Source organism: Dendropsophus ebraccatus, chromosome 11, assembly GCF_027789765.1.
Source record: "Dendropsophus ebraccatus isolate aDenEbr1 chromosome 11, aDenEbr1.pat, whole genome shotgun sequence".
NCBI classification, from domain to species: domain Eukaryota; kingdom Metazoa; phylum Chordata; class Amphibia; order Anura; family Hylidae; genus Dendropsophus; species Dendropsophus ebraccatus.
The window spans coordinates 83,536,564-83,563,693 of record NC_091464.1 but is presented as its reverse complement, the minus strand read 5'-3'; the positions used below and the strand labels follow the sequence as shown (position 1 = coordinate 83,563,693).

Genomic DNA, 27,130 nt, shown 5'->3' with positions numbered 1-27,130 from the left:
GAACATACCCTTACACAATGATACCTGGCCAATATGGTTATGGTAGCTTAAAGGAGAGGTCCGGTGAAATTTTTTATTAAGGTATTGTATTGCCCCCCCAAAAGTTATACAAATCCCCAATATACACTTATTACGGGAAATGCTTATAAAGGGCTTTTTCCCCTGCACTTACTACTGCATCAAGGCTTAACTTTCTGGATAACATGGTGATGTCACTTCCTGGATAACATGGTGATGTCACTTCCTGGATAACATGGTGATGTCACTTCCAGGATAAAATGGTGATGTCACTTCCTGGACAACATGGTGATGTCTATTCTTGAATAACATGGTGATGTCACTTCCTAGATAACATGGTGATGTCACAACCCGACTCCCAGAGCTGTGCAGGCTGTAGCTGCTGGAGAGCATGATAGCAGGGGGACACTGAGGAAGACAGGGCTCTGGAGGGACACTGAGCCTCCCTCTGCCATCATCCTCTCCAGCACCCACAGCCCGCACAGCTCTGGGAGTCAGGTCGTGACATCACCATGTTATCCAGGAAGGGACATCACCATGTTATCCAGGAAGTGAAGCCTTGATGCAGCAGTAAGTGCAGGGAGAAAAGCACTTTATAAGCATTTCCTGTAATAAGTGTATATTGGGGATTTGTATAACTTTTGAGGGGCAATACAATACTTTAATAAATATTTTCACTGGACCTCTCCTTTAATAGTACACTTTGGTGATTTGTTTGTATAGATATAAATAACTATTCAAGGATTAAACTAAGTCCACAGGTAATTGGTAGCCAACCATGCCTGCCATCTCTTTTTTTCTGTATATTACTATATTTACTGGGTTCAGACTACGTATATTTCAGTCAGTATTGTGGTCCTCATATTGCAACCAAAACCAGGAGTGGATTGAAAGCACAGAAAGGATCTGTTCACACAATGTTGAAATTGAGTGGATGGCCGCCATTTAATGGCAAATATTTGCTGTTATTTTAAAACAACGGCTGTTATATTGAAATAATGGCCGTTATTTACTGTTATATGGCGGCCATCCACTCAATATCAACATTGTTTGGACGCAGCCTTTCTGTGTTTTTAATCCACTCCTGGTTTTGGTTGCAATATGAGGACCACAATGCTGACTGAAATATACGTAGTGTGAACATAGCCTAATTAGGGTGGAGACACACATCACTGCTACCTCTCTGCCAACCTTCATATTTGCAAGAACGTAGCTGTGCTTTTTCTAATACCGGACAACCCCCTTTAATTCATTTTCACACAATGACCCAAATATAACACCCTATTACACAAAGCGTTACTCTGTCCAATCAGGACGATTCGGCGGATTATCACTCCGTGTAATAAAGTGTAATGAAGAAACGATTATCGGCTGATCGTTGTCTTTCAAAATGTGAAAAATCATTGACCACCGACTGCACATCGCTACATGTAATAGCAATGCGAGGTTGACGGCTGATGACGGCAGTCTCTAAAGTGACAGGCTGCTCAGCCAATCACAGCGCTGTTTTGCCTTGGTTAGTGATTGGCTGAGTAGCCTGTCGTTCGGGTTAGCCGCAGCAGCTCCTGACAGCGGGGAAAAGCTAGAAAAACACGGGAAGCGTGGATAGGTAAGTAAAAAACGTTTTTATTATCTATATACAGCAAGGGCTGCACCATAGTCAAGTCATATAATAGGCTCTGTGAGAGAGCGTCAATCTAGCAAATTGGCGCTCACTTATCCCGGATATTAGGCCATAATATCGCCCTTCACACAGCGTAAGTTTTGTATTAATCACAGCCGTTGCTGCCGACTTGCAACAACGGCCGTGATTAATACAAAACTTACGTTGTACTGCAGTCAGGGGGAATACTATGGGGGAGATTTATCAAACATGGTGTAAAGTAAAATTGGCTTAGTTGCCCCTAGCAACCAATCAGATTCCACCTTTTATTTTTCAAAGATTCTGTGAGGGATGAAAGGTGGAATCTGATTGGTTGCCGGGGGCAACTGAGCCATTTCACTTTACACCATGTTTGATAAATCTCCCCCAATGTGTATACTATGTGTATACACTCCAGCCGGGACCTCTAGCGGCCGCACCAAAAACTGACATGTCAGTTTTTTGCGGCTGGTATTCATTCAGGCCGCACAAGCCTGACAGGTCACACAATGGAGAGCGCGGCTCCGGCCACACTCTCCATTGTGTTTAATGGTGAATTGGGATGCGGGCGCACACGAATGCGCCCGCAGCCCAATTCAATAGAATTGAAGTTTATACTGCGGTACCGGCCAAGATAAACTTCAGTGAGCTGGGTCACAGAATGGCCGGTGTCATACTCTGTGTGAACCCGGCCTTATACAGAATCTGGGCCCATGTGTTTTTATTGCAATAGGTGTAGCGCTTTTGATTGAGGTGTTACACAGTTCTCGGCCTCTACTACAGCCCAACCATGGATCTGATGACCTGATCTGACAGCGTCATAGTATTATACCCGTGTAACACCGGCCTCACTGGACACAAAGTACGGCTGTGCTGTGGTAGAGAGCTTTCTGTCTCTATAAATTTATAGCAGTTACGTATCTTTAAGAAAACTTTATGGAATGATGGAGTTTTGATTTGTTTCAGTCCTTACTTCTTTGTGACATTTTTATAGTTAGTGCTAGCCAATGTTTAGTTCTAGTACAGTACAATCCAAACTATATAAAACATTTAATAACTCTTTCTCAGGGTTTAGGTGACATATGATCCTATCATGTTCATCACCATTGTCCTTCTATGGTTAATAAATGAGGAAAGCACATAGAAGACATGCCACAACAATGACCACAAAGCTGTCTGCCACTCTTTTGCTCTTTTTCTTTTGTTCTCTTCTAACAGTGAATACTATGCAAATGAGAACATGGAAATACTATTTTTAACCAAATGTTGTGTTTAAGCATTTTATCATTCTTCAGCGGAAAAGAAGCTCTGTGCAAAGATGACACTATAACATAATCCACATCATAGACTGATATGGATGCACCTCAAGAGTGCTGTAAGTGGTTTGTGTCAGTAATTCAGTGGCTAAAGTACGAGCCACGGAGCTCTGATGCGGGCGCATTCGGGGGGCTGGGGTGCTCTTGCCGCTGATAGTTTTTCTGAGGGGGGGGGGGTTGGAGTGACGGGGATGTGCTGCTGCCGCTGGTGAGTCCAGAGGTGTTTGCCGTCGATGCTGGTGACTCACGGAGGGGGGGGGGGCGGGGGATGCCGCTGTCGCAGCTGCTGGTGAGTGACGTGGGGCGGGGGATGCCGCCGCCGCTGCTGCTGGTGAGCTGGTGGTTGAGCTGCAGGGGGGCAAAGTTGGGGGCACACAGGTGACCTGGGGGGAGGGAGTCGGGAGACACTGATTAGCAGCAGCTGTCAGTGTCCACAGGTGAGCTCAGGGGCGGGGGGCACACAGGTGACCTGGGGGGAGGGAGTCGGGAGACACTGATTAGCAGCAGCTGTCAGTGTCCTCCCTCACTTCAATGGGCAGGGTTACAAGCCAGCCCATTGAAGAGAGGAGGATGGGGGGCCAGGAGCAGGGAGTGGAGATGGGTTGGACTGAGAGCTGATGATTCTATGCATTCGGTGGGGGTCAATGTAGATAGATAACAGCAAAATTGTGCAGAATCCATAATAACTTCATATAGGAAAGATGGAAACCCCTTTAAGGATATGTTTCCACTTCAGGAACGTGACGTCCTATATCATGGAAAGGCGTCTGTCTATTGATAATGACGCCCACTAATAATGGTCATGGAATTCCGCGGAATGTCCACGGAATTCCGTCAGCTGCCCGCCCGCACATCTGGGCGCCTTTCCGCCGGCCCCATAGACACCATTCTATGGGCTGGCGTATTCCGCTATACGCTGAAAGAAGTGTCATGTTACTTCTTTTAGCGGATCGCGGAATACACCGGCCCATAGAATGGTGTCTATGGAGCCGGCGGAAAAGCGTGTGCCCGTGCGGGCGGACAGCTGACGGAATTCCGCGGACATTGTCCGCGAGAATTCCGTGGTGTGAACCCGCCCTTTCAGTGCTACAATTATTTATAAATTCACAAATTCCATTTTTTTACAGCAAATTTTAATTTTCTGGTTGAAAATATACTTTTGTACAAAAAGAAAGGAAACCTATTGTAGGAAGAAAAAAAAAATAACACTGCAAGAATATAATATGTAATATACTCTAACACAAAGACATGTTGGATAGCGCAGGTGAACTGCAACGTGATAATTTGGGTATGAGGAAGATTAGCAGCTCATCCAGCAGAATCAATATCTGACACTTGTCAAGATTGGTTGCAGGCCGTGTGTTATGCAGGACACATGATATACTAGCAGAACCACTGCATTCAAACACTGTATATATGTGATCTTACAGCAAAGGTACCTGCATTGTTTAACCCCTTAAGGACTGGGCCAATTGTCACTTTTGAATTTTCGTTTTTTCTTCCTCGCCTTCTAAGACCCATAACTCTATTATTTTTCCAGCTACAGGGCCAAGGTTTGTTTTCAGTAGCAGGTGTACTTTGTAATATGATCTTTCAATCTGCCATAAATTGAATGACAGAACCCCCAAAATATCATTTATGGGGTGAACTTGGGTCAAATTTTGGGGGGTTTATGTAATGCACTTTACGGTAAAACTGGCAACTTTTCTTTATTCTATAGGTCGGTCTAAACACGGCGATATGCATGGTTACTAGGTTTTCTAACGTTTTACTATTTTTATTAGCAGTAAAACTTTTTTTTTTTGCAAATAGGTATATTAAAAATGGCCCTATTGTGACTCTTATAGCGCTTTTATTTTTTCATTTACGGGGTTGTATGTGGTGTCATCTTTTGCGTCATGATCTCTAGTTTTTATTAGTAACATTTTTTTCTAGATCAAACGTATTGATCGCTCTTTATTAATTTCTTTATACATAAAATTTAATTAAAAAAAAAAAGCAATCTCTGTGGTTTTTTTACCACTTTTTGTTCACGGCGTTCAGCATGTGGGAATAATATTGTTTTATTTTATTAGATTGGACGATTACGCACGCTACGGTATATTATATGTTAATTCACTTTATTATTTTTATGTGTTTTATGTATTAAATGGTAAGGGGAGGTGATTTTCAGTTTTATTAGGGGAGGGGCTTTGGGGCATTTTTTTGAATTTTTATTATTATTATTAATAAAAAAAATTTTTTACATTTTTTAAGGCAGCCATGGAGGGTGAGGGCCTGGCTGCAGATAGCAGCCGGTCCTCACCAGCTATGGAGCAAGCTCAGCTCATGAGCCCGCTCCATAACATGGGACCCCGGCGGGCGTACATTTACGCCCTTCTGTGTTAAGGCACAGGCAGTGGGGGCGTAAATGTACGCCCATGGTCGTTAAGGGGTTAAAGGGCTACTCAAGTGAAAAACTTTTTTTTTCAAACCAGCTGGTTTCAGAAAGTTATACAGATTTGTAATTTACTTTGATTAAAAAAAAACTCAAGTATTCCAGTACTTATCAGCTGCTGTATGTTCTGCAGAAAGTGGTGTATTCTTTCCAGTCTGACACAGTGCTCTCTGGCGCTGCCTCTGTCTATGTTCACACATCTGAAAACAGTCTAGCTCGTTACAGAAGCTACAAAACTGACCTTCCTTTGAGCAGATTGTGTTTCTGGAGCATCACATTTGTGGGGTCAATATAACGCTCAAAATGGTGAGAAAAAGAGAACTTTCATCTGAAACTCGACAGTCTATTCTTGTTCTTAGAAATGAAGGCTATTCCATGCGAGAAATTGCTAAGAAATTGAAGATTTCCTACAACGGTGTGTACTACTCCCTTCAGAGGACAGCACAAACAGGCTCTAACCAGAGTAGAAAAAGAAGTGGGAGGCCGTGTTGCACAACTAAGCAAGAAGATAAGCACATTAGAGTCTCTAGTTTGAGAAACAGACGCCTCACAGGTCCCCAACTGGCATCTTCATTAAATAGTACCCGCAAAACACCAGTGTCAACATCTACAGTGAAGAGGCGGCTGCGGGATTTTGGGCTTCAGGGCAGAGTGGCAAAGAAAAAGCCATATCTGAGACTGGCCAATAAAAGATTAAGATGGGCAAAAGAACACAGACATTGGACAGAGGGAGACTGGAAAAAAGTGTTGTGGACGGATGAATCCAAGTTTGAGGTGTTTGGATCACAAAGAAGAACGTTTGTGAGACGCAGAAGAAATGAAAAGATGCTGGAAGAATGCCTGGCGCCATCTGTTAAGCATGGTGGAGGTCATGGGATGGTCTGGGGTTGCTTTGGTGCTGGTAAGGTGGGAGATTTGTACAGGGTAAAAGGGATTGTGAATAAGGAAGGCCATCACTCTGCACCGCCATGCCATACCCCGTGGACAGCGCTTGATTGGAGCTAATTTCATCCTACAACAGGACAATGACCCTAAACACACCTCAAAATTGTGCAAGAACTATGTACAGCAGAAGCAGCAGCTGGTATTCTATCATAGGTAATGGAGTGGCCAGCGCAGTCACCAGATCTGAACCCCATTGAGCTGTTGTGGGAGCAGCTGGACTATGGTACGCCAGAAGTGCCCATCCAACCAATCCAACTTGTGGGAGCTGCTTCTAGAAGCGTGGGGGGCAATTTCTCCAGATTACCTCAACAGATTAATAGCTAGAATGCCAAAGGTGTGCAATGCTGGAATTGCTGCAAAAGCTGGATTCTCTGACGAAAGCGAAGTGTGATGTAAGAACAATGTTATTTCAAATACAAATCATTATTTCTAACCTTGTCAATGTCTTGACTCTATTTTCTATTTATTTCACAACGTAGGGTGGTGAAGAAGTGTGACTTTTCATGGAAAACACAAAATTGTATATATGTATATATGTATAAAATATATATTTACAATTTGCTCTGTTTTTGGTCCCATACTGGATCCCTTTTTGTTTTTGCTCAAAATTAAGTTTTTTAAAAAAAAGTTTTTTGGTGACCAGAATTACAGATGATAAAATCTGTACGAATATTGACATGTGACCTACGTGCCATTGACTTCTATGGGCTGAAACCACTGTATTATATACAAATACCCAGAATTCAACAGACACAGCCTTCTCAGTCGCTATATTCTCCACCCTGACTTGTTGTTTTTATAACCCCTATAAAATGCAGTAGAAAGATGAGTGGATTGAGGCTGAGTGCAGGATTGTATTCCGCTGGCTCCCATCCCATAGCCATTTACTGATGAACTCAAAAGGAGACGCCGCGCTTCCTGAATCTTGAAAAATAAAAACCACCACGTGGTGATGTCTGAACAACAGCTTACTGGAATCCCCTGCCTCCCGTCACAGGCTGGCCTCTGTTTTTGGCATGGGATCAGCCCTGTCCCCCTTCTAGTGAGTGAGGTATATTTAGAAGTGCTGTATCACAGTGTGGGATTCAGACTTCAGAGCGGGGCACATGGCTGGCAGGAGCTATATATATCCAGCCCAAGGTAATAATGTGCACAGCTCATTCCAGAGAAGGTTCCAGCGTTACTTGTATCGCGTATAGCAATTAACTACAGGAGAACAGTTCAAGGAAATAGTCATGGGGCTGACAAGTAGACAAATATCCATTATAATAGTCTATGGAGAGGATGCCATAAATTACTACTCTAATGTAGGAAATCAATGCCAATATCCAAACTCTTCATAGAAGATCTAGCTATAGTACAGCCATCTATCCACCTACCTATATACAGTATCTTGATCTGTCCGTCTTTCATCATCTGAGTGCTGTCTACTTTGCTTTTCTTAATTATTGTTAGGGTTTACACTCCTCACTCTTCACACATCTTTATGGTGGTCTCCTCAAGGAACGTTACACCTCGGTTGCACATTAGGCCATACGGCGCATGGCCCTGTACTGATTAGGTGCAACAACCTTGAAACAGCTGTTTTAAGGTAACCCCTCCTTCAGGGGAGCATCTGGCTTGGCCTATTAACTCCCCAGTCATACTCTAAGGGCCCTATTACACGGGACGATTATAGTGTGAAAAATCGTTATATCGTATGAATTTAAATAATAATTGTTCTGCGTAATTGCAGGCAAGGATCGAAAAATCGTTCATATGTCATTGATCGTTGATTTAGATCTGAACCGTTAATTTGTAATTGTTTGCTGTAATTCCACATTCGTTCGCTGTAGTTCTGCATTTTTTCACTAATCGTTCAGTGTAATCGCACATTGTTCATTGTTTTGCTGGGATCAGAAGGAATGAACGATCATAGTAATGACCATCGTTCTGTTTAATATGGTAAACAATTTCAGGTTAACGATAAACAATCTTGTTTGCAATCGTTTATCGTTAGTTGTTAATCGTTAAAAATCGCTTCATGTAATAGAAACCTAAGGGCTCTATTACACAGAACGATAATCTGCAAAATCAGGCAGATTATCGCTCTGTGTAATAAAGACAACGATCAGCTAATGACATCATCAGCTGATTGTTGTCTTTTGGTCCTCACCTTAAATCATTGGCTGCTGAATGTTAATCGATATGTGTAATAGTGATGCGTGGCTGACAGCTTATAAGTGAAAAAATAATAATAACGTTCATACATTACTCTCCCCTATGTTCACTTTGATTCTCCCCGCAGCCACCGGTGCTACTCCAGAGGCGGTCTCTGAAGTGACAGACTGCTCAGCCAATCACTGGCCAGGATGGGACTACAGCGGCCAGTGATTTTTTTTTTAAGGGTATAAACCCACACACCGTATATGCAGCATATTTACTGCTGCGATACGCAGCAAACTCGCAGCAAACTCGCAGCAAAATCGCAGCAGATTAGATCTAAATAACTGAACACAGCATCAAATCTGTACCAACAAATCTGCTGCGTATTTGTTGCATATCTGCTGCATATACGGTGTGTGGGTTTATACCCTAAAGGTTTTATTTTTCACATCTTGTTTTGTATAAAAACAAACATTAACAGTGAGACATCAAGAACACAGCCATTCCCGGATCCCTGAAAACCACTAAGACAGCCAGTCAATATTAACACCTGTCTAGAAAAATAGCAAAATCCTGCTAGGGTATGAGTCCTAATCCATTTACACAGATTATCTGTCAAAGATGTGAAGCCAAAGCCAGGAATGGATTTAAAAAGAGGAGAAATATCGGGCTTTCCTGTATGACCTGATCTCTGTTTATAGTCACTGGCTTTGTCTTCAAATCTTTCTGTGTAAATGGATCCAAAGAGGCCAGGACATACCAAGTGCAATGTCCAGGAATCAAGCCCTGATTAGAACCCAGCCTACACCTGGTAACTAGGACTGGAAGGACTCACACACTGCTTCTTTGCATATTCTTCTTTCCAGAATGCGGGAATGGCCTAACCTTTAAGTCTCCACCCATTTATGGTGACCCCCCGCCCCCCGTTTGCTCTCATCCCCTACACTAACATTTTTAGTGCTGCTTTTCCATCTATTTACCAAAATCTATAAAATCAAAGTTTTTTTCATGCCTGCCTTAAACTTTTGCACAGTAGTGTATAGATAGAGAGTGAAAGATAGATAAAAATATAAGGTAATCCTTCACTTTTGGAACCTCTACCTTTGGACCCGTTCACACTACAGAAAACAGGCGGGGAGTGGGGGCGCATGAGGCATCCCATTGAAACAGATAGCAGGCGGGATTCCGAGCAGAGTTCGCGGGCGGGGGTTCCCCTCGGAATTCCTGCCTGTTTTCCATAGTGTGAATGGGCTCTTATAAGGAGTGATGCAGCTGAATTGCACTTGATATATTGGTGATTCATATTGGCATTGCCCTGGGGTTCATCTATTTATACCAATGTACTGTGACATGAATGGGAGTGGTAGTGTGCGAGCTATGGCCCAAGAATGCACAGATGGGTAACAGATTAACATCTCACACGGGTGAATTCCAAAAGTGTAATCGACATAAAGGATCCCCCACCTGTCAGGATCTATGGAACCTACTGGAGAGAATAAGAGACACTTACCATGATTGTAGTGTCATCTGATGCGCTGGCAATGACATTATCATTGTGGGGGCACCAATCTATGTCCAGTACTGGTGCTGTGTGGCCGCTGACTGTGGGGTGGTTCTTATCCACACGTCCTGTCTAAACCAAAAGAAGAAATATATTAAAGGGGTAGCACAATTCACTCTATGATAATAAAATGTTGAAGAATGTTCTAAGCAAAAGCCCATTCAAATTAATGGCAGTATTCTTATGATCATTCACTTTGATTGGATTTACCATTTATTGGGATTATTTCTCAGTGCCTGATTTCTTAGCATGAAGTACATATGGTTTGCACATAGGGACACCGGTACCTACTGGTCAAACTAGGGACACTGTTGTTGGTAGTTTTACGTTTATGGGAATACTGAAAATCCCAATTATGGGGGTATACTAGCTGATGTCTATTATTTATGCTGACACTAATAGGGACACTGAGACTTAGGGTCCTATTAGACGGGCCAATGGCAGCCCAATCAATAATGCTAGATCGGCGCTTGTTTACTGAGCCTATTACACAGCTGGGAAGCAAGCAGAGGGCAGGAGGTGACCGGGAGCATGGAGAGGTGATGTATAACAGTTTATTTAACTGTTAGCTGTCGGCCGTGCATCACTATTACACGTATTGATGCGCGGTCAGCGGCTGATGATTTTAGGTCTGAACCTAAAGAAACAATGGAGGAGAAACTGGCTCAGTTGCCCCTAGCAACCAATCAGATTCCACCTTTCATTCCTCGCAGACGCTTGGGAAAATGAAAGGTGGAATCTGATTGGTTGCTAGGGGCAACTGAGCCAGTTTCACTTTACACCATGTTTGATAAATCTCCCCCTATGAGCTGATGATTGTTGTTTCTATTACACAGAGCGATAATTGGCCAAATTGGCCTGATTCGGACGATTATCGCTCCGTTTAATAGGAACCTCATGAGGTCACTCTGGGTGGTCACTATGCACAGTGGGAGTCCCAGAGGATGGATCCCATCATAAAGTGATTGAATATGTCATGGAATGTGTCATCAGAAAAGTGGCGATGATTTTATATTATATATATATATATATATATATATATATATATATATATATATATATACATATATATATACTGACACTTCTTTAGAGAAAACTTTTCAGCAGTCTCCTCCTTATCATCATATGGGAGTACAGTGACAGCAGACACCAGTAAATAGATAAGATAGGACCAGGTATTCACAATAGGTCATGACCTGAACTCTCCCACTCTGCATGGAGCATTCCCAACTACAGATTATTAGGCCTATGTCTATGAGGCTTGTTGTAAACCCTATCTCGAAATGCAGTTTAATGTGACTCATGCAAGATGGCTGCCCATCTAGTAATGTACTAGAATGAAATTTAAAAAAATTACAAACAAAAATAGCACTGCATTAATCAGTAACAAAATGCAGGTGATATATTCCCTTTAAAGTGGAACAAATCAAACCTGCTCATAGCCCCCTAATTTACAGGAGGAGGTGGGTATGCCTCTTACCTTCCTCCTCAGTGCCATTCCCGTGCTGTTAGCAGTGTAATCCTCAGTCTGGAGCACCGTTAGGAGCACTGTCCCGATCCCAGAACACCAATCCAAGACGTCTTGCAATCTGGGGGCAGAGCAGTGCTCCTTTTGGTGTTACGGACTAAGGATTACACTGCTAACAGCACGGGAACGGCACTGAGGAGGAAGTTAAGAGACATAGCTTCATCCTCAGCGCCCTGTGTGAAATAGGGGGCTATCAGCAGGTTAGATTAGGCTAACTTGCTGATAGTCCCCCTTTAAGATTCTTTACACCTCCTTGATTATTCTTGCATGCTGCGTAATAGAGGTATATATATGTATACAATATATATTTTTATATATATATATATATATATATATATATTATTGTTGGTACAAGCACCTGAACTAATTGGTAAAAGAAAACAAGGGAGTCGCCCATATAGCAAAGAACCACAACACCACCCGCGAGGGCTCAAATAATAGGAACGAAGAGGAAAGAGGAAGACAGAAGTGTCACCAGTCCCAGAGAATGTTCCAGGACATGCCGGGATTGGAAGGGTGGTGCCCTAGTAAAGGCTCGAAAATGAGCAAAACAATCTCCAGACTCAGACTCTGGAAAAAGTGAGCTCTCCAATAGCCGTGTGCTAGGACTTCCTGACACATTTCTATTGTTTGCTACATGAGGTCATTGATATTGGAAGTACAGGATCAGCAGTCTAATGCCTGGGTCCTGCAGTCTGTACAGAGAAGCTCTCCAAGCCTTCCCGAGAGGTGGAATGAAGGATAATGAATGGGTCAAGGGCATTACCAGTGACCTGGGGAGGTAATGATAATACATTCTTCAGCTAAATAAAGATCAGTGTTCACGGGAGGGAGGGCCATGGTCAGACTGACTCTTTCATTCCATTTAAATCTGAACACATTGATCCATGTTAAACCCTTCACCCTAGGAGACTGATCTACTGAAAGAGCACATGAAGAGATTCACAGACTGTTTATAGACCTGAGCACATTGAATTAAATATCACAGACTGAGAACATGGTTCACCTGATGTAACTGAGCCTTACTGATCCCTATTGCAGTCACTAGTTCCTCTGTACATACAGTGTAGCGTGAGGGTACTGTTACACCAAATGATTTTTTGACGGCTAACGACTAACAATAAACAATCTGAAAACGTTCGCCCAATTAAACGGAACGATGATCGTTACTTATGATCGTTCTCGCGGTTGTTTTGTTGCCGCTATTGCGTATGTTTCAGCTATGACTTATTACCCCGAACGATGTGAGAATGATAAAAATAGGTCTGAATTCTATCAAACGACTAACGATTTCTCGTTGGTCGTTTAATCGTTCTTTGCTATTACACGAAACGATTATCGGTTAAATCCGAATGATCTAACGATTTTTCGAACGATATTCGTCCCGTGTAATACGACCCTTAGATTATTCTCTATACTGTACTGTAATAAAAGCCTTTTTTTTGCAATTTTACTCACAAAGCAAAGCAAAGTGCACATGACCATCAACCTTCAAAATCAGGTAAAAAAAAATACAGATTCTGCATCTGTAGTGCATCCGCAATCCGTATTTTTTTGGCGGATCTGTTAAATCTGTACTGTACTAATTAATCCATAAAAATTGCAGAACCCATTGACGTTCATTGGTAAATCTGTATATAGAAAAAAGAGCGTAGTAGGACATGTCCTTATTGCGGATCAGATTGCTTACTTGTAATTTACTGGTTGTGAGAATAGCCCAATAGAAACCAAAGGGCACTTTTTTCCAATCTGTAATTGTGAATCCGTAATTACGGGACCTGTACAAAAGCCATGCAGTCATAGGATACAGAAGCATGGGAGGCTGGAGTATGGCTGTGGCACTATGGATGCCATATCCAATAAAACTTGTTTTGGGGTTCCTATCTCCCAATTTCTTGCAGTGATTCACTGTTTATACAACACTAGGGGGGACATTTGCAAAGCCTTCATCCTAGCCTTATGCCAGGGAGAAGGCGCAGATTCGCATCTTGTCCCTAGTGTATGCCAGCCGTATCCCCTGCTCACCTGATGGGCAGACAGGGTGGGCGTGGCAAGGTGGGGAGAAGGCGTGGTCTGCTTGCAGGTGTAATACATCACCACTATGAGTATACACTCTGGCCGGGATTTCCTTTAGCTGCAAGACAATGTAAGTTAAATATTCATCACGACCGTGTTGCAAATTGGCAACAACGGCCATGATTAATATTTTACTTACGTTGTGTGAACGTAGCCTTAGGAAGGGTCGGGTCCCAAATAATAGGCAGATAGAATGAAGTTGTCAATAATTCTCAGGGATAATGCTGTCTGCAAAGGACAAACAAATATACTATACATACAGTATTTTCATATATTTATAAACACAAAGAAAATACGTCCTTCAATCCCGTATGAAGAATGTCATTAGTCAGCATATAAAAGGGCTGCCAGCCCTTTATCCCATAAAGCCGTGTGTTATTATATAGCAAGATCAGATTTTCTGGTTTATACTTCTCGGAAGTATCTGGGCAAACCATGAAAAATAAATGCACCGTACATGGGGCGTAATGTGGTCCGGCGTTATTACTTTTCAGTTCCAGGCTGTCGGGATGAAAGCAAATGCAAAACGGATAAAAAGATCTTATCACCTACTCCGCTCCAGAGGCCTTGTAAAGCCGAGGCCGCTCCACCGATATCAATGTGATTTGCACCGTAATGAAAGTTCTTTAGGAAAACCAAGCGTCTGGATAGTTTTCCACATTGAAGCCAGAGAAAGCAAGCAATACTGGGACATGAGCTGTTTACGGCTACAAGGAATACACTGTAACACTAGCTTAAGAGACAAACTAAATCATGTTCCAAGTAATAAAGTTAAGCCACGTGAGATCAGCACTATAGTACAGAATACAGATGTCCCTGCAGAACACTGGAATATGGTGTGGGTAGGAGTACTGTCACAAGCAGAACACCACGATTGTAACAGGGGACTCAAAATACCATACATATCTAATACCATACAATTAGCTATGTTATCCAGGAAGTGATGCAGTAGTAAGTGCAGGGAAAAAAGTACTTTATGTGCATTTCCCGTAATAAGTGTATATTGGTGATTTGTATAACTTTTGGGGGGGCAATACAATACTTTAATGAAAATTTTTGCCGGACTCCTTTAACTAAAGACCCCTGCGGCATCTGGCACCAAGATGTTGACGGCAGAAACAGTATATCCGTTAAGTTGTGATGTGGGATCTCTATGGGTCCGGTCAGACTTGTTTTTTAGCAAATGCTGGGGAGGATAAAAGAAATAACATGTTCTTACCGCCCTCGCTCCAGCGCTGGTGGACGCATACCGCCGCTCTGGTCCCTGGCTTCTTCCTGGTCTGGGATACCGCCTTGTCCGCTGACTGGCTGAGCAAACCTCTTACATCATAAGCCGGGTCCCTGCTCAGACCAGGGAGCGGCTGGGGACACGACGTCCATAGAACAGGCTGGGGACCCGACAACCAGAGCCGGTATTTCTTTTATCCTTCCCTGCACTTGATAAAAAATGGGTCTGGTTGGAGTTCTCCTTTAACCTCTTAAGGACATATGACGTACCGGTACGTCATATGTACCCAGGAGGTGTTCAGAGCGGGGCCGCGCGGCGACCCCACTCTGAACCGCCGCGATCCCGGTGCCGCGTGTAGCCCGGGACCGCGGCTATTAGCGGGCTAGGTCTGATCGCCGTGCCCGCTAATCAGGGGGCAGCTGCCTCCAATTACCAGCTGCAGCACTTCCCTGGTGTCTAGTGGGGAAGATCGCTCCTCCGGGACGTTGTCCCGGAGGAGCGATCTCTGTACCTGCTGCCGGCCAGGGTCCGCTCCAAGATGGCGCCGACCCCGGCTTGACACTCGTTTGTTTTCGGCTGCAGCCGAAAGCAAACGAGTGCCGATCTTATTGATCTTTGCTGTATAACTATACAGCAAAGATCTCAATGAGAGATCAAAGTGTATATACTAGAAGTCCCCCAGGGGGAATAACCCTAACCCCAGGGGGAATAACCCTAACCCCAGGGGGGAATAACCCTAACCCCAGGGGGGAATAACCCTAACCCCAGGGGGGAATAACCCTAACCCCAGGGGGGCTTCTAGTATATGTGTGATATAAAAAAAAAGTATTGTTATTAGTAAAAAGCCGCCTCCCCTAATAAAAGTTTGAATCACCCCCCTTTTCCCAGGTTTTAAATAAAAGTAAATAAATAAACAAACACGTTTGGTATCGCCGCGTGCGTAATCGCCCGAACTTTTAATTAATCACATTCCTGATTTCGCACGGTAAACTGCGTCAGCGCAAAAAATCCCAAAATGCTAAATCAAATCCAGAAAAAAATGTAATAAAAAGTGATCAAAAAGTTGTATATGCGCAATCAAGGTACCGATAGAAAGTAAACATCATGGCGCAAAAAATGACACCTGACACAGCCCCATAGACCAAAGGGTAAAAGCGCTATAAGCCTGGGAATGGAGCGATTTTAAGGAACGTATATTTGTTAACAATGGTTTGAATTTTTTACCGGCCATCAGATAATATAAAAGTTATACATGTTATATATCGTTTTAATCGTAACGACTTGAGGAACATGTATAACAAGTCAGATTTACCCCAGGGCGAATGGCAATTTTTTTTTTCAATTTCACCACACTTTAAATTTTTTTCTGGTTTCGCAGTGTACTTTATACAAAAATTCAGCCTGTCATTGCAAAGTACAATTAGTGACGCAAAAAATAAGGGCTCATGTGGGTTTCTAGGTGGAAAAATGCAAGTGCTATAGCCTTTTAAACACAAGGAGGAAGAAACGAAAACGCAAAATCGAAAATTGGCCCGGTCCCTAAAGGGTTAAAGGCAATCCAGGTGCATACAGTAGCCAGGTGAGGGCGGGTAATCTGGATACATGCACATGCATGTAGCATACTTGTTCTCTCATTGTCTATGGAGTCTTTGAAAATCTTGCACTCGTTTTACATGTATGTCAGGAAAATGAATGTAAATGTAGACATTTATGTTATTAGGCCAGTGATTTACATTATTTGTTAAGGCTATGTTCACACTGCGTATGAATCCGTCCGTAGTGCGAACCGCGAATATACGCACGTAGTTTTGAGGTTGATGCGTTCGCTTGAAAGTATACGATATACGCCCGCACAGTGCACACTACGTATGAACTTACGGCCGGATCGTATGCGGCGCCGTGAAAAATGAACAAGACCATTGTTTGAGGACGGAAATGTTTGAAACTCACGGCCGTGGATTTCCTTGCACTCCCGTACGAAGTACTTATTTTAGCCAAATTGAACTTGATTTTTCGATCCAAAAGGTTCTGGGCGAAGATTTCCAAGTAAATGACCTGTTTCAGATCGCTTTGAAACAAGCTAGGGAAGCATAACTCTACTACGGGCGTATGTTCACGGTGCATACGCATCCGGCGCATGTCGATTTTTCGCATGCCCGTAGTTTTAGCCGCACATGTACGGCAGCGTAAGACCTGCGTACGGATTCGTATGCAGTGTGAACATAGCCTAAAAACTGTAAGAGAGAAGCTATATGAGCTGTGACATGCCGATGCAGCTGTATGATGTCTGATGCCTTCTATACTACCCCACATGTCCGCTTTGCATCAAACCCTTCTCCAGTAAGCTCACTATAAATAGTTCCAGGTTTATATGACTTCCTTGTAGTGTGGCCTTTAAACTTGAAACTGATATATGGGAGAAGCAATGTTATAGAAAGAATCGGTGGGGCTGAGGTGGTTTCCTAGTGGAAAGTTAGCAATAGTTCACCAATACGTAAGTGTCCACAAGGCCCTTTGGTCATGAGCAGTGGGCGTTCACACATTAGAAAGAGACGCCGACATATACTGTGGCGTACCCATATTGAGCCCACTGAGCTCAGAAGTGCAGGAGGCCTATGCTTAGAAATAGACGTCTAATGGTGAGGTCCAGGGCAAATAACTGCCTGAAAAGAGTGACTATGTAGATGTCAATTGGGACCTCTTTAAAGAACAATTCACACATCCCAATTCTTAGAACTGACTGGCAGATGAAGGATTTCTCGATAATTTATCAGGCTGTTTATTTCCATCATTGTCAGCAGCACATTGCCTGTATACACCGGGAGATGTGCTCCATAAAGTGATTTATAGGACCACATAGAAGATGCAACTACCTGGTGAACAAGATCATTGCTCATTCTTCGGCTGAGCGCTGGGCCTCTTACACACAGAAATAATCTTAAGTCTTCACCTGCTGACCACATTACCTACGTTCCTGAATAATTAGTCAATGAAAATAATAACTATCTTTATATATATACATTTTAGTGAATAAAGCTCCCCTAATACCGTGTTTCAATGAAAATAAGACAGTGTCTTATATTCATTTTTGTTCCCAAAGATGCGCCAGGTCTTATTTTCAGGACACATCTTATTTTTCCATGAAGAAGAATTCACATGTCACATACACAGCAGGGAAAGAGTGTACGGTATGGTGGCGTCCGGCCATCAGGGGGAGCTCACCGCAACACACTTGTAGAGCACAGCAGGGACAAAGAGTACGTTATGACGGCTTCCGGCCACTGGGGGGAGCTCACCACAGCACACTTGTAAAGCACAGCAGTGATAGCGTTTGATATGGCAGCTTCTGGCCACCACGGGAAGATCACCACAGCACTCTCGTACAGCACAGCAGGGACAGCGTACAGTATGGCAGCTTTCAGCCACCTGGGGGAGCTCACCACAGCACACTTATATAGTACAGCACAGCAGGGACCGCAAACAGTATGGCAGCTTTCGGCCACCAGGGAAAGCTCACCACAGCACACTCGTATAGTACAGCAGGGACAGCGTACGGTATGGCAGCAGGCAATGGGATAAGGGCAGTTTGTGTACATTTTTATATCTAGCGGTAGGGGACAACGGGGATGGTGGCAAGCGAAGGCCTCTTGATGCCTTGCCTGCACATTTACATGTGATGGCCGCAGAAGGGAACATCGGGGTTGGTGGCAGATGACTGTCTTCATGTCCTGCATGCAGCTGCTCTGCAATGGACGGTGAAGAAGGTAGGGGACAACGGTGCCGGGACAAAAAGAATCACAGCTGCACGCCCTTGTGTTCTGATCGGCAGTCGTGCTTCCAAACTAATTTTTTTTACTTTCGGGGAAGGCCTTATATTTAGCAATTGAGCAAAACCTCTACTAGGTCTTATTTTCGGGGAAACAGGGTACATACTGTATTAAAATACTGATTTTGGATATTGTATATTATTATACTACACATATAAAATATTGCCAATCAATACGTATCTATAAGCATGTTAGTCCTGGATAAAATGTAACAGTGCACACATATAAGGTGTTGGGTTCATAGTAATTGATGTCACATTCACAAACCTGATATATAAGTTAGGTGTGTTCACCCATTCAGGGTTTTTATATGCAATTATCGAATAAAAATCCATAAAGGGATGTGAATAGCGTCTTTCCTTTATACATAGCAATTTAGTATAGTTCATTTCAATGTTATTATAATGTAACTTACCTTTGCTAATGGTAACACTATAAAGGCCCCTCCACCGCTAGACTCCACAATAATGGCCAAGAATTTAGGATTTACAGCACAGAAGGAGCTGTCCCAGGTCAGCTTAGATACTCGGATATCTTCATACATTTGATCTGCTTTGACAGGCTGACCAAAAATGTGCCTGAATTTGCTCTGACGCACCACTCTGCGGCTCATTGTGGAAATTCTGAAGGAACAAGAGAAATGGAAAAGTATGAGTCTTTCTAGGAGTAAGGTATTATGTCTGCATAAACCAGGAGAGACAATACAAAGGGTGATAAGTCAGCAGTGAGGCCCTGACCTATCAATGCATTTGACATTTGCCTGTAACATGTCAAAAGTTTTGCTTAAAGGGGAACTATCAGTAGGTTAGACGAATCTAACCCGCTGATATGTCCCTATTGCACAGGAGGCACCGAGGAGGAAGGTATGTCTCTTATAGTATGTCTCATACCTTCCTCCTTGGCGCCATTCTGGAGCAGTTAGTAGTCTGCTCCATCCCCGTGCCCCGTGCACTGGGGCACTTATCGCCGCCAGCCATCCCACTCCATTCATTATAACTATAGAAGGGTCAGACCCCCCGCAGTCTCTTACTTGTCCCCCTATCCTGTGGATACGGGACAATAAAGTTTTAATCAGAAAACCCCTTTAAGCTTTACAGAAAAGTCACACAAACAATACAAACCATCTTGCAGCCCTAAGATCAGCATTTGGATATTGAACTGTAGCATTAGATATGCTGGAAAATTTCTGCACAGCTTATACTTTATTACTATTTAATGTACTCCAAGCAGTGATGATAGATCAAGTAATGACTTCTGATTATTATAGTAAAATTACCCAAGAGAAGATGACATTAATAAATGAAGAATCAATGAAGAAGCTAAGCCTAAATGTGAAAGTGTGAATATTTTTGGATTTATGCAGAAGATATTGCAGACCTGTATATATTGGGTACTGTACTCGTCATATAAATATGTGTAATCCATGTAAATATGTTATTGTCATATTGTCATTACTTAAGTGTCAGAAATCAATAGTACAGGCAATTTTAAGAAACTTTGTAATTGGGTTTATTAGGCAAATATGCCCTTATCTGCATTCACAAAGACTTTCCCCAGGTCCCCCCTCCTCCCACCTCTCTCTCTCTCTCTCATTTACTGCTCATTTTCAGGAAATCTTGAATCTTTTACATCAGTTGAGCCCTGTCTAATCTATGGAGAGGGGAGGGGGAGGAGGGAGATTAGTCTGCAGCATAGAGCAGAGAACAAAAGATTACACAGTGTGAGAGCCAGTATTCAGAGGTCAGAGAGGTCAGTGCTGCTGTCAGAAGAGATAGCCGGTGATGTAGCTTTAAATTAACTCTTTGTTGTCCTGTTTTGGTGCCTCATCTCCCTCCACCCCTCCCCTCTCCATAGAGAACCATGAAGACAGGGGGGAGAGCTTCAATGATAAAAATGCATTTTTCAGCTAATAAACCCAATTACAAAGTTTCTTAAAATCGCCTGTACTATTTCTGCAAAAGAAAATTTAAACAACAGTGACACTTTAAGTTTCTTTGTCTTTGTCTCTTGGCAAAATGGCAGTAGGGAATACACCTCTTTCATTGCTTATATAATACTGTTATACTGCAGTATATGATGACCTGACTGCTCTCTCAGTACATCCAACCTTTGGCACCACTAAGCAGACTGATTGGAGTCTAGTGGAAACCACAACCTGCTTTCTAATTGCCTTGACTCCACAGTTGCTAATGACTGCACTGCAGCATCTAGGGGGTTAAACAGCCAGGATGAGAGTTTTTTCAATAAAGTATGGTTGTGAAAAAAAGTGATGGTTTGGGACTGCTTTGCTCTATCTGGGCTTTGACAGCTTATGACCATAGAATCTACTTCATAGTCTTCATGTCACCTTTTTCATTGCATATCCTCAAGGTTGCTTAAGGATAATGTGAAAGCATGGGTTAGCAGATTATAGCTTTGCTGAGAGTGGCGTGACATGACAACAATGAACAACTGCATATTCCTGTAATCTGAGCTTCAGTGCCCGCTCAGCCAATCAGCAGCAACTGTGTTGACCACTGACTGGCTCAGTGGGAACTTTCTTGTGTCAAGATCGAGACCTGTGGTACCCTATCCCAGTGGGATAGGGTACCACTGGAAACACTGACAGTGTGGGTAAGTGAGTACACTTTTAAAATGTTTTTACCCCTGACTGTGGACATGTAATTATAACTGTAACAAGAATTTCCTGGACTACCCCTTTAAGGATTAAAAATTAACAAAATTGGTAATCGTGCGATTTGATTTCTACAAGAAAATGTAAACAATAAGCAGAAGCTGAAACCACTGTTTGTGTCAGTGAGTACAGATACACCTCCAAATAACATCACAGACTGCAAGCTAAGAGAACAGGGTCACTATTCGGTTACAATGGACCTTTCAGTTCTCAGAGGTCACATTGAGCAAAACAAAGACAATCACATTCCTCATGTCTGAAACAGAAGAAAAAAACCTTCTTAATGGCGTCACAAAATTAATTTTTCTTTTTAGAAATATTGGGGGAGATTTATCAAACTGGTGTAAAGTGAAACTGGCTCAGTTGCCCCTAGCAACCAATCAGATTCCACCTTTTACTTTCCAAAGAGTCTGTGAGGAATGAGAGGTGGAATCTGATTGGTTGCTAGGGGCGACTGAGCCCGTTTCACTTTACACCATGTTTGATAAATCTCCCCCATTCACTGTATATTGTATAAAATAGTAAAAATATCTGTCTTTTCAAGTCAATCTATGCCAGATTTATTTAAAAGGAGCAGACTGCTCAATAAATCTGCCACCTCTGTAGCTGCTTCGTTCACCTCTGACTGTAATATCTGACCATATGAATCTTTATGTTGAATACGTGTGCGCTAGAAATGAGCGAACCTTGAGCGCTCTGCATTTGATTACTGCACCGCAAAAACCAAACACTTCAGAGGAGATTTATGAAAGGGTGTAAATATACTTATATTAAATATAAGCTGAGCTGTGATTGGTTGCTGTGGGCAGTTTACAACAGGTGTATATTTACACCCTTTCATAAATCTCCCCGTTCACATTTGATTAGCAGCGGCTGAAGAAGTTGTATGCAGCCATAGGAAGTCCGGGAAAACGTGAACATAGCCTATGCCTGTATCCATGTTTTCCAGCATCCAACTTCTTCAGCCACCTGTAATCAAATGCAGAGTGTTCAGGTTAAAGAAGACATCCGGCGAAAATTTTTATTAAAGTATTGTAGTGCCCCCCAAGTTATACAATCCCCAATATACACTTATTACGGGAAATGCTTATAAAGTGCTTTTTCCCTGCACTGCATCAAGGCTTCACTTCCTGGATAACATGGTGATGTCACTTCCTGGATAACATGGTGATGTCACTTCCTGGATAACATGGTGATGTCACTTCCTGGATAACGTGTTGATGTCACTTCCTGGATAACATGGCGATGTCACTTCCTGGATAACATGGCGATGTCACTTCCTGGATAACATGGTGATGTCACTTCCTAAATAACATGGTGATGTCACTTCCTGGATAACATGGTGATGTCACTTCCTGGATAACATGGTGACGTCACTTCTTGGATAAAATGGTGATGTCACTTCCTGGATAACATGGTGATGTCACTTCCTGGATAACATGGTGATGTCACTTCCTGAATAACATGGTGACGTCACTTCTTGGATAAAATGGTGATGTCACTTCCTGGATAACATGGTGATGTCACTTCCTGGATAACATGGTTATGTCACTTCCTGGATAAAATGGTGATGTCACATCCCGACTCCCAGAGCTGTGCGGGCTGTGGCTGCTGGAGAGGATGATGGCAGAGGGACACTGAGGGCCACAGGGCACTGGGGGGACACTGAGCAGGGGCGTAACTACCACTGTAGCAGCCATAGCGGCTGCTATGGGGGCCCTTGCAATACACTAGGCCCCCTGTGCTGTCATCATTTGCAGCACCAGGTGGCCAAGTAGAGCTCCCAGGTTCTGCAAATGTCCCTTTAACAGAAAGCACTCCCGACAAGCGCAGTTCTGCAGTTATGTTTACACTTCGAGAAGGAGGGGCCCATCAAAAGTTTGCTATGGGGCCCAGCTATTCCTAGTTACGCCCCTGACACTGAGCATCCCTCTGCCATCATCCTCTCCAGCAGCCACAGCCCGCACAGCTCTGGGAGTCGAGGCGTGACATCACCATTTTATCCAGGAAGTGACATCATCATGTTATCCAGGAAGTGAAGCCTTGATGCAGTAGTAAGTGCAGGGAGAAAAGCACTTTATAAGCATTTCCCGTAATAAGTGTATATTGGTGATTTGTATAACTTGGGGGGCAATACAATACTTTAATAAAAATTTTCGCCAGACTTCTCCTTTAACATGAACCTGAGTATTTTCGATGTTTGCTCATCTCTAGTGTGTACCTTTTGGACTAAATGAGAATAATTTCTTATTTTGTCCTCAATTAGGCCTAAGACTAAGGCTAAATACACACGTCCATAGTCCTGCCCTTAGCCACAGACCTCCAGCTACGGTGTGGTGTCCCACCACGAGTGTTGCAAGTAGATACACCCTTTGCAAAAGCGTGTACTCCAAGTGTAAGTGGTGATTTGTTGTACCTAAATTTTGCCACTAGATGTCGCTAGTACGTATATTGTATACTTATGTGTTGCACAGCTGTAGTACTCAAGGGGTTATTGTTGTTTGTGATTTCTGCACCAATGAGAGCTCTTTCCTATTCTCTACCTGTCTCTTTTCTCCTTTCTTCTCTTACACTCTCTTCTCACCCACTCACAGCAGCTATTACATACCCTGTAGAAGGTAGTCACATGGGGAGAGGAAGTGTTAGTGAGTCTTAGTCACGTTGTTGAACGGAGAGGACGCAAGCCAGAACGGTCCCTACAGTAACCAAGTTGGGCTTTGGTTTATGCCAGTTCCAGTGGTAGAGGACTAGTCGAGTCCTAGTCTAGCTGTTAAGCAGAACAGAGGCACATGGGAAGCAAGGACACTCTTCTTAAAAGCAGCACTTATACAAACTATGCAGTGCTAAACACTTTCAGAGAGGACAAGTCAGGGATCATCCCAGCCCACGCCGAGATCAAGTCTAAAGGTGCAGGGCAGTATCCTGAAGAAAAAGAAACTGATCCGGATAGAGCAAAGTTGCTAGAAGCCTACTCTATCTTGCAGCGCAGGTGTAATCAGAGAACTTTGACCACTCTGCTCAACCCAGGTAACAAGGTTTGGGGCTTGTGTCACCCTCTAGGACGGGTCACTGGTGGGCAATAGGTGGTGCAAAGACCAAAGAGTTAAAACACGGGCACAAGTATTCTATCTACTCTCAAGTATTCTACATATTCTAACTCTAAAGTTCCGGCAGAGCACAGTACTACATTCGGTTGGGACTCTCTAGACATCCTCCTCTCTACTTCTCTGAACTTACTCTACTTCTCAGCACGCTACCAAGCCAGTATTGCTATTCTACCTCTCAAGCTCTCAGCAAGTCTTATCAGTCAAAGCATTGTATACCACTGTATCAAGTATTCCTGTAGTAAAGAAGAGTTTATTTATTGTAACGGGACTCACGTGATTCTTATCTCAGCACCTACACAGTAACGGCACCTTCCTTGGGTCATCTCCCCTTTCTGTGGGTGGCAGTACCAATAGTTCGGGTGGGTCACAGCTCCACTCCGGACCACTGTGATAAGCGCTCAAGGGACCCATCACATCCTGGCAGGTTACTGACCACAGAGGAAAGGATATAGCCGGCCTATCTAAACTAAAAGCAGGTGTGCCACTATACCTGTGTGCCCAACCGGCACTGGCGTCACAACAACATAACACCTGACTGAGCTATTCCCCCACCAACCACCACTGTAGTGGAGTCACACTTCACCATCTGGCAAGTGACCGGTCAAGCCTTACACCGGGGCTATACCACAACAGAAAGGAGTACGAATGTGTCCACAACGGCACTGCCCACTTCACTCAAGATAGAGGATTTGTGCTTCAACTATGGGCCGCAATATAATTTTTTTAGTTTTTTTCTGCGATGCAAATCACGGCCCCAACACAGATCTGTGTGTACGGGGTCACAGAAATAAATAGGTCAGAAATCTGTCCGTATTTGTGGGTCATGCAAGGGGCCGAAGGGTCATAGAGTCATTTGTACTATCTTAGGCCATGTTCCTACAGCGTACGTTTTGTAATATTCACGACCGTTGTACTAAATGCTGTGATTACTACAGAACTTACGTAGTGGTAACTTCTAAGAAATCCCGGCCGGAGTGTATACACATGGTATACACTCTGGCCGGGATCCCTAGTGGCGCCGCAAGAAACTGACATGTCAGTTTTCTGCGGCTGCTATTCAATGAATAGCAGCCACAGAAAACCCTGTCAGTGCACACAATGGAGCGTGCGGCTCCGGCCACACGCTCCATTCTGCATGGATGCGCTTGCATCCGAATTCAGTGGCAGTAAAGATCATCCGGCCAGTACTGCAGTACCGGCTAGGATGATCTTTTATGACACTGGCTGTTCTGTGACCACGGGTCACAGAACGGCCAGTGTCATACAAAGTGGGAACATAGCCCTAAAAAGGATTGTATGGGAACCTTGAACGAAATCGAAAGTTTAGTAATGTTGGATCCTCAGGGAGCTCCCTGCAGGTTTCAGACCCCTTTATCTGCACTATGCAGTCATGTTGGTGACAAAGTGCGGTGACAAGCCAGGAATACAATTTTAAAAAAAAGCAGGACATGCAAAAAAGTCCAGCTTAGAATCGTTAAGGGATTGTTCACCAAAATGTTTTTCTGTCAAATCAACTGGTGCCGGAAAGTGATAGAGATTTGTAATTTACTTCTATTAAGAAAATCTCAAGTCTTCCAGTACTTATCAGCTGTTGTATGTCCTGCAGGAAGTGGTGTATTCTCTCCAGTCTTACACAGTGCTCTCTGATGCCACCTATGTCCATGTCAGGAACTGTCCAGAGCAGTAGCACATCCACATAAAAAACCTCTCCTGCTCTCCAGACTGGAAAGAATACACCACTTTCTGCAGGACATACAGCAGCTGATAAGTACTGGAAGACTGAAGATTTTTTTAATAGAAGTTAAATACGCCTTTACCCATTTGTTCACCTTAAAGAACCCCATTGGTGCCATTACAAGGACTGTGGACGTGCAATCCAGAAGACATAAATAGCACAATGCATCCTCTGAGGAATGAATATCTGACAGTACCTTAAGTAGCATTTGGCTTAATCACTATCCACAATATCTGACGCTGTATCCATCATCAAAGGAAGTCCCATTGATCCAATGTCTCTGTCTAATACTGTATTCAAGACTTTGTAATCCCAGGTCATCATTTATAAGTGATTGCTTAACTAAGGTCTCAAATCTCTGTCTATATCCGGATGATTTCCCCAAATATAGAAAATCTTTTTCTTTCAAATCAACTGGTTTCAGGAAGTTATGTTGATTTGTAATTTACTTCTATTGAAAAATATCAAGCCTTCCAGTACTTATTAGCTGCTGTATATCCTGTAGAAAGGAGTGTATTCTCTCCAGTCTGACACAGTGCTCTCTGCTGCCACCTCTGTCCATGTGAGGAACTGTCCAGAGAAGCAGAGGTTTTCTATGGGGATTTGCTGCTGCTCTAGACAGTTCCTGACATGGACAGAGGTGGCAGTAGAGAGCACTGTGTCAGACTGGAGAGAATACACCACTTCCTGCAGGACATACAGCAGCTGATAAGTACTGGAGAAGTTGAGATTTTTAAATAGAAGCAAATTACAAATCTGTATAACTTTCTGACACCAGTTGATTTAGAAGAAAAAGATTTTCACTGGAATAGCCCTTTAAAAGAATATTTATAGCTTCACCTCTAGGCTATGTTCCTACAACGTCTTTTTTGTCCGTTTAAGGCCAAATAA

The 27,130-nt window shown here is 43.2% G+C and overlaps 1 protein-coding gene across 4 annotated transcripts in view; it reads right to left on the bottom strand.

The window, feature by feature from the left end:
* Positions 1-27,130, bottom strand: part of CORO6 (coronin 6) — an 83,263-nt gene that overhangs the window by 23,302 nt on the left and 32,831 nt on the right. For all 4 annotated transcript variants that reach the window (XM_069945638.1, XM_069945636.1, XM_069945639.1 and 1 more), the window contains 2 exons: positions 19,139-19,346; positions 10,014-10,136 (listed from right to left, as the gene is read on the bottom strand). In XM_069945638.1, the coding sequence (XP_069801739.1) occupies positions 10,014-10,136; positions 19,139-19,346 (331 nt within the window). The remainder of the gene's footprint in view (positions 1-10,013; positions 10,137-19,138; positions 19,347-27,130) is intronic.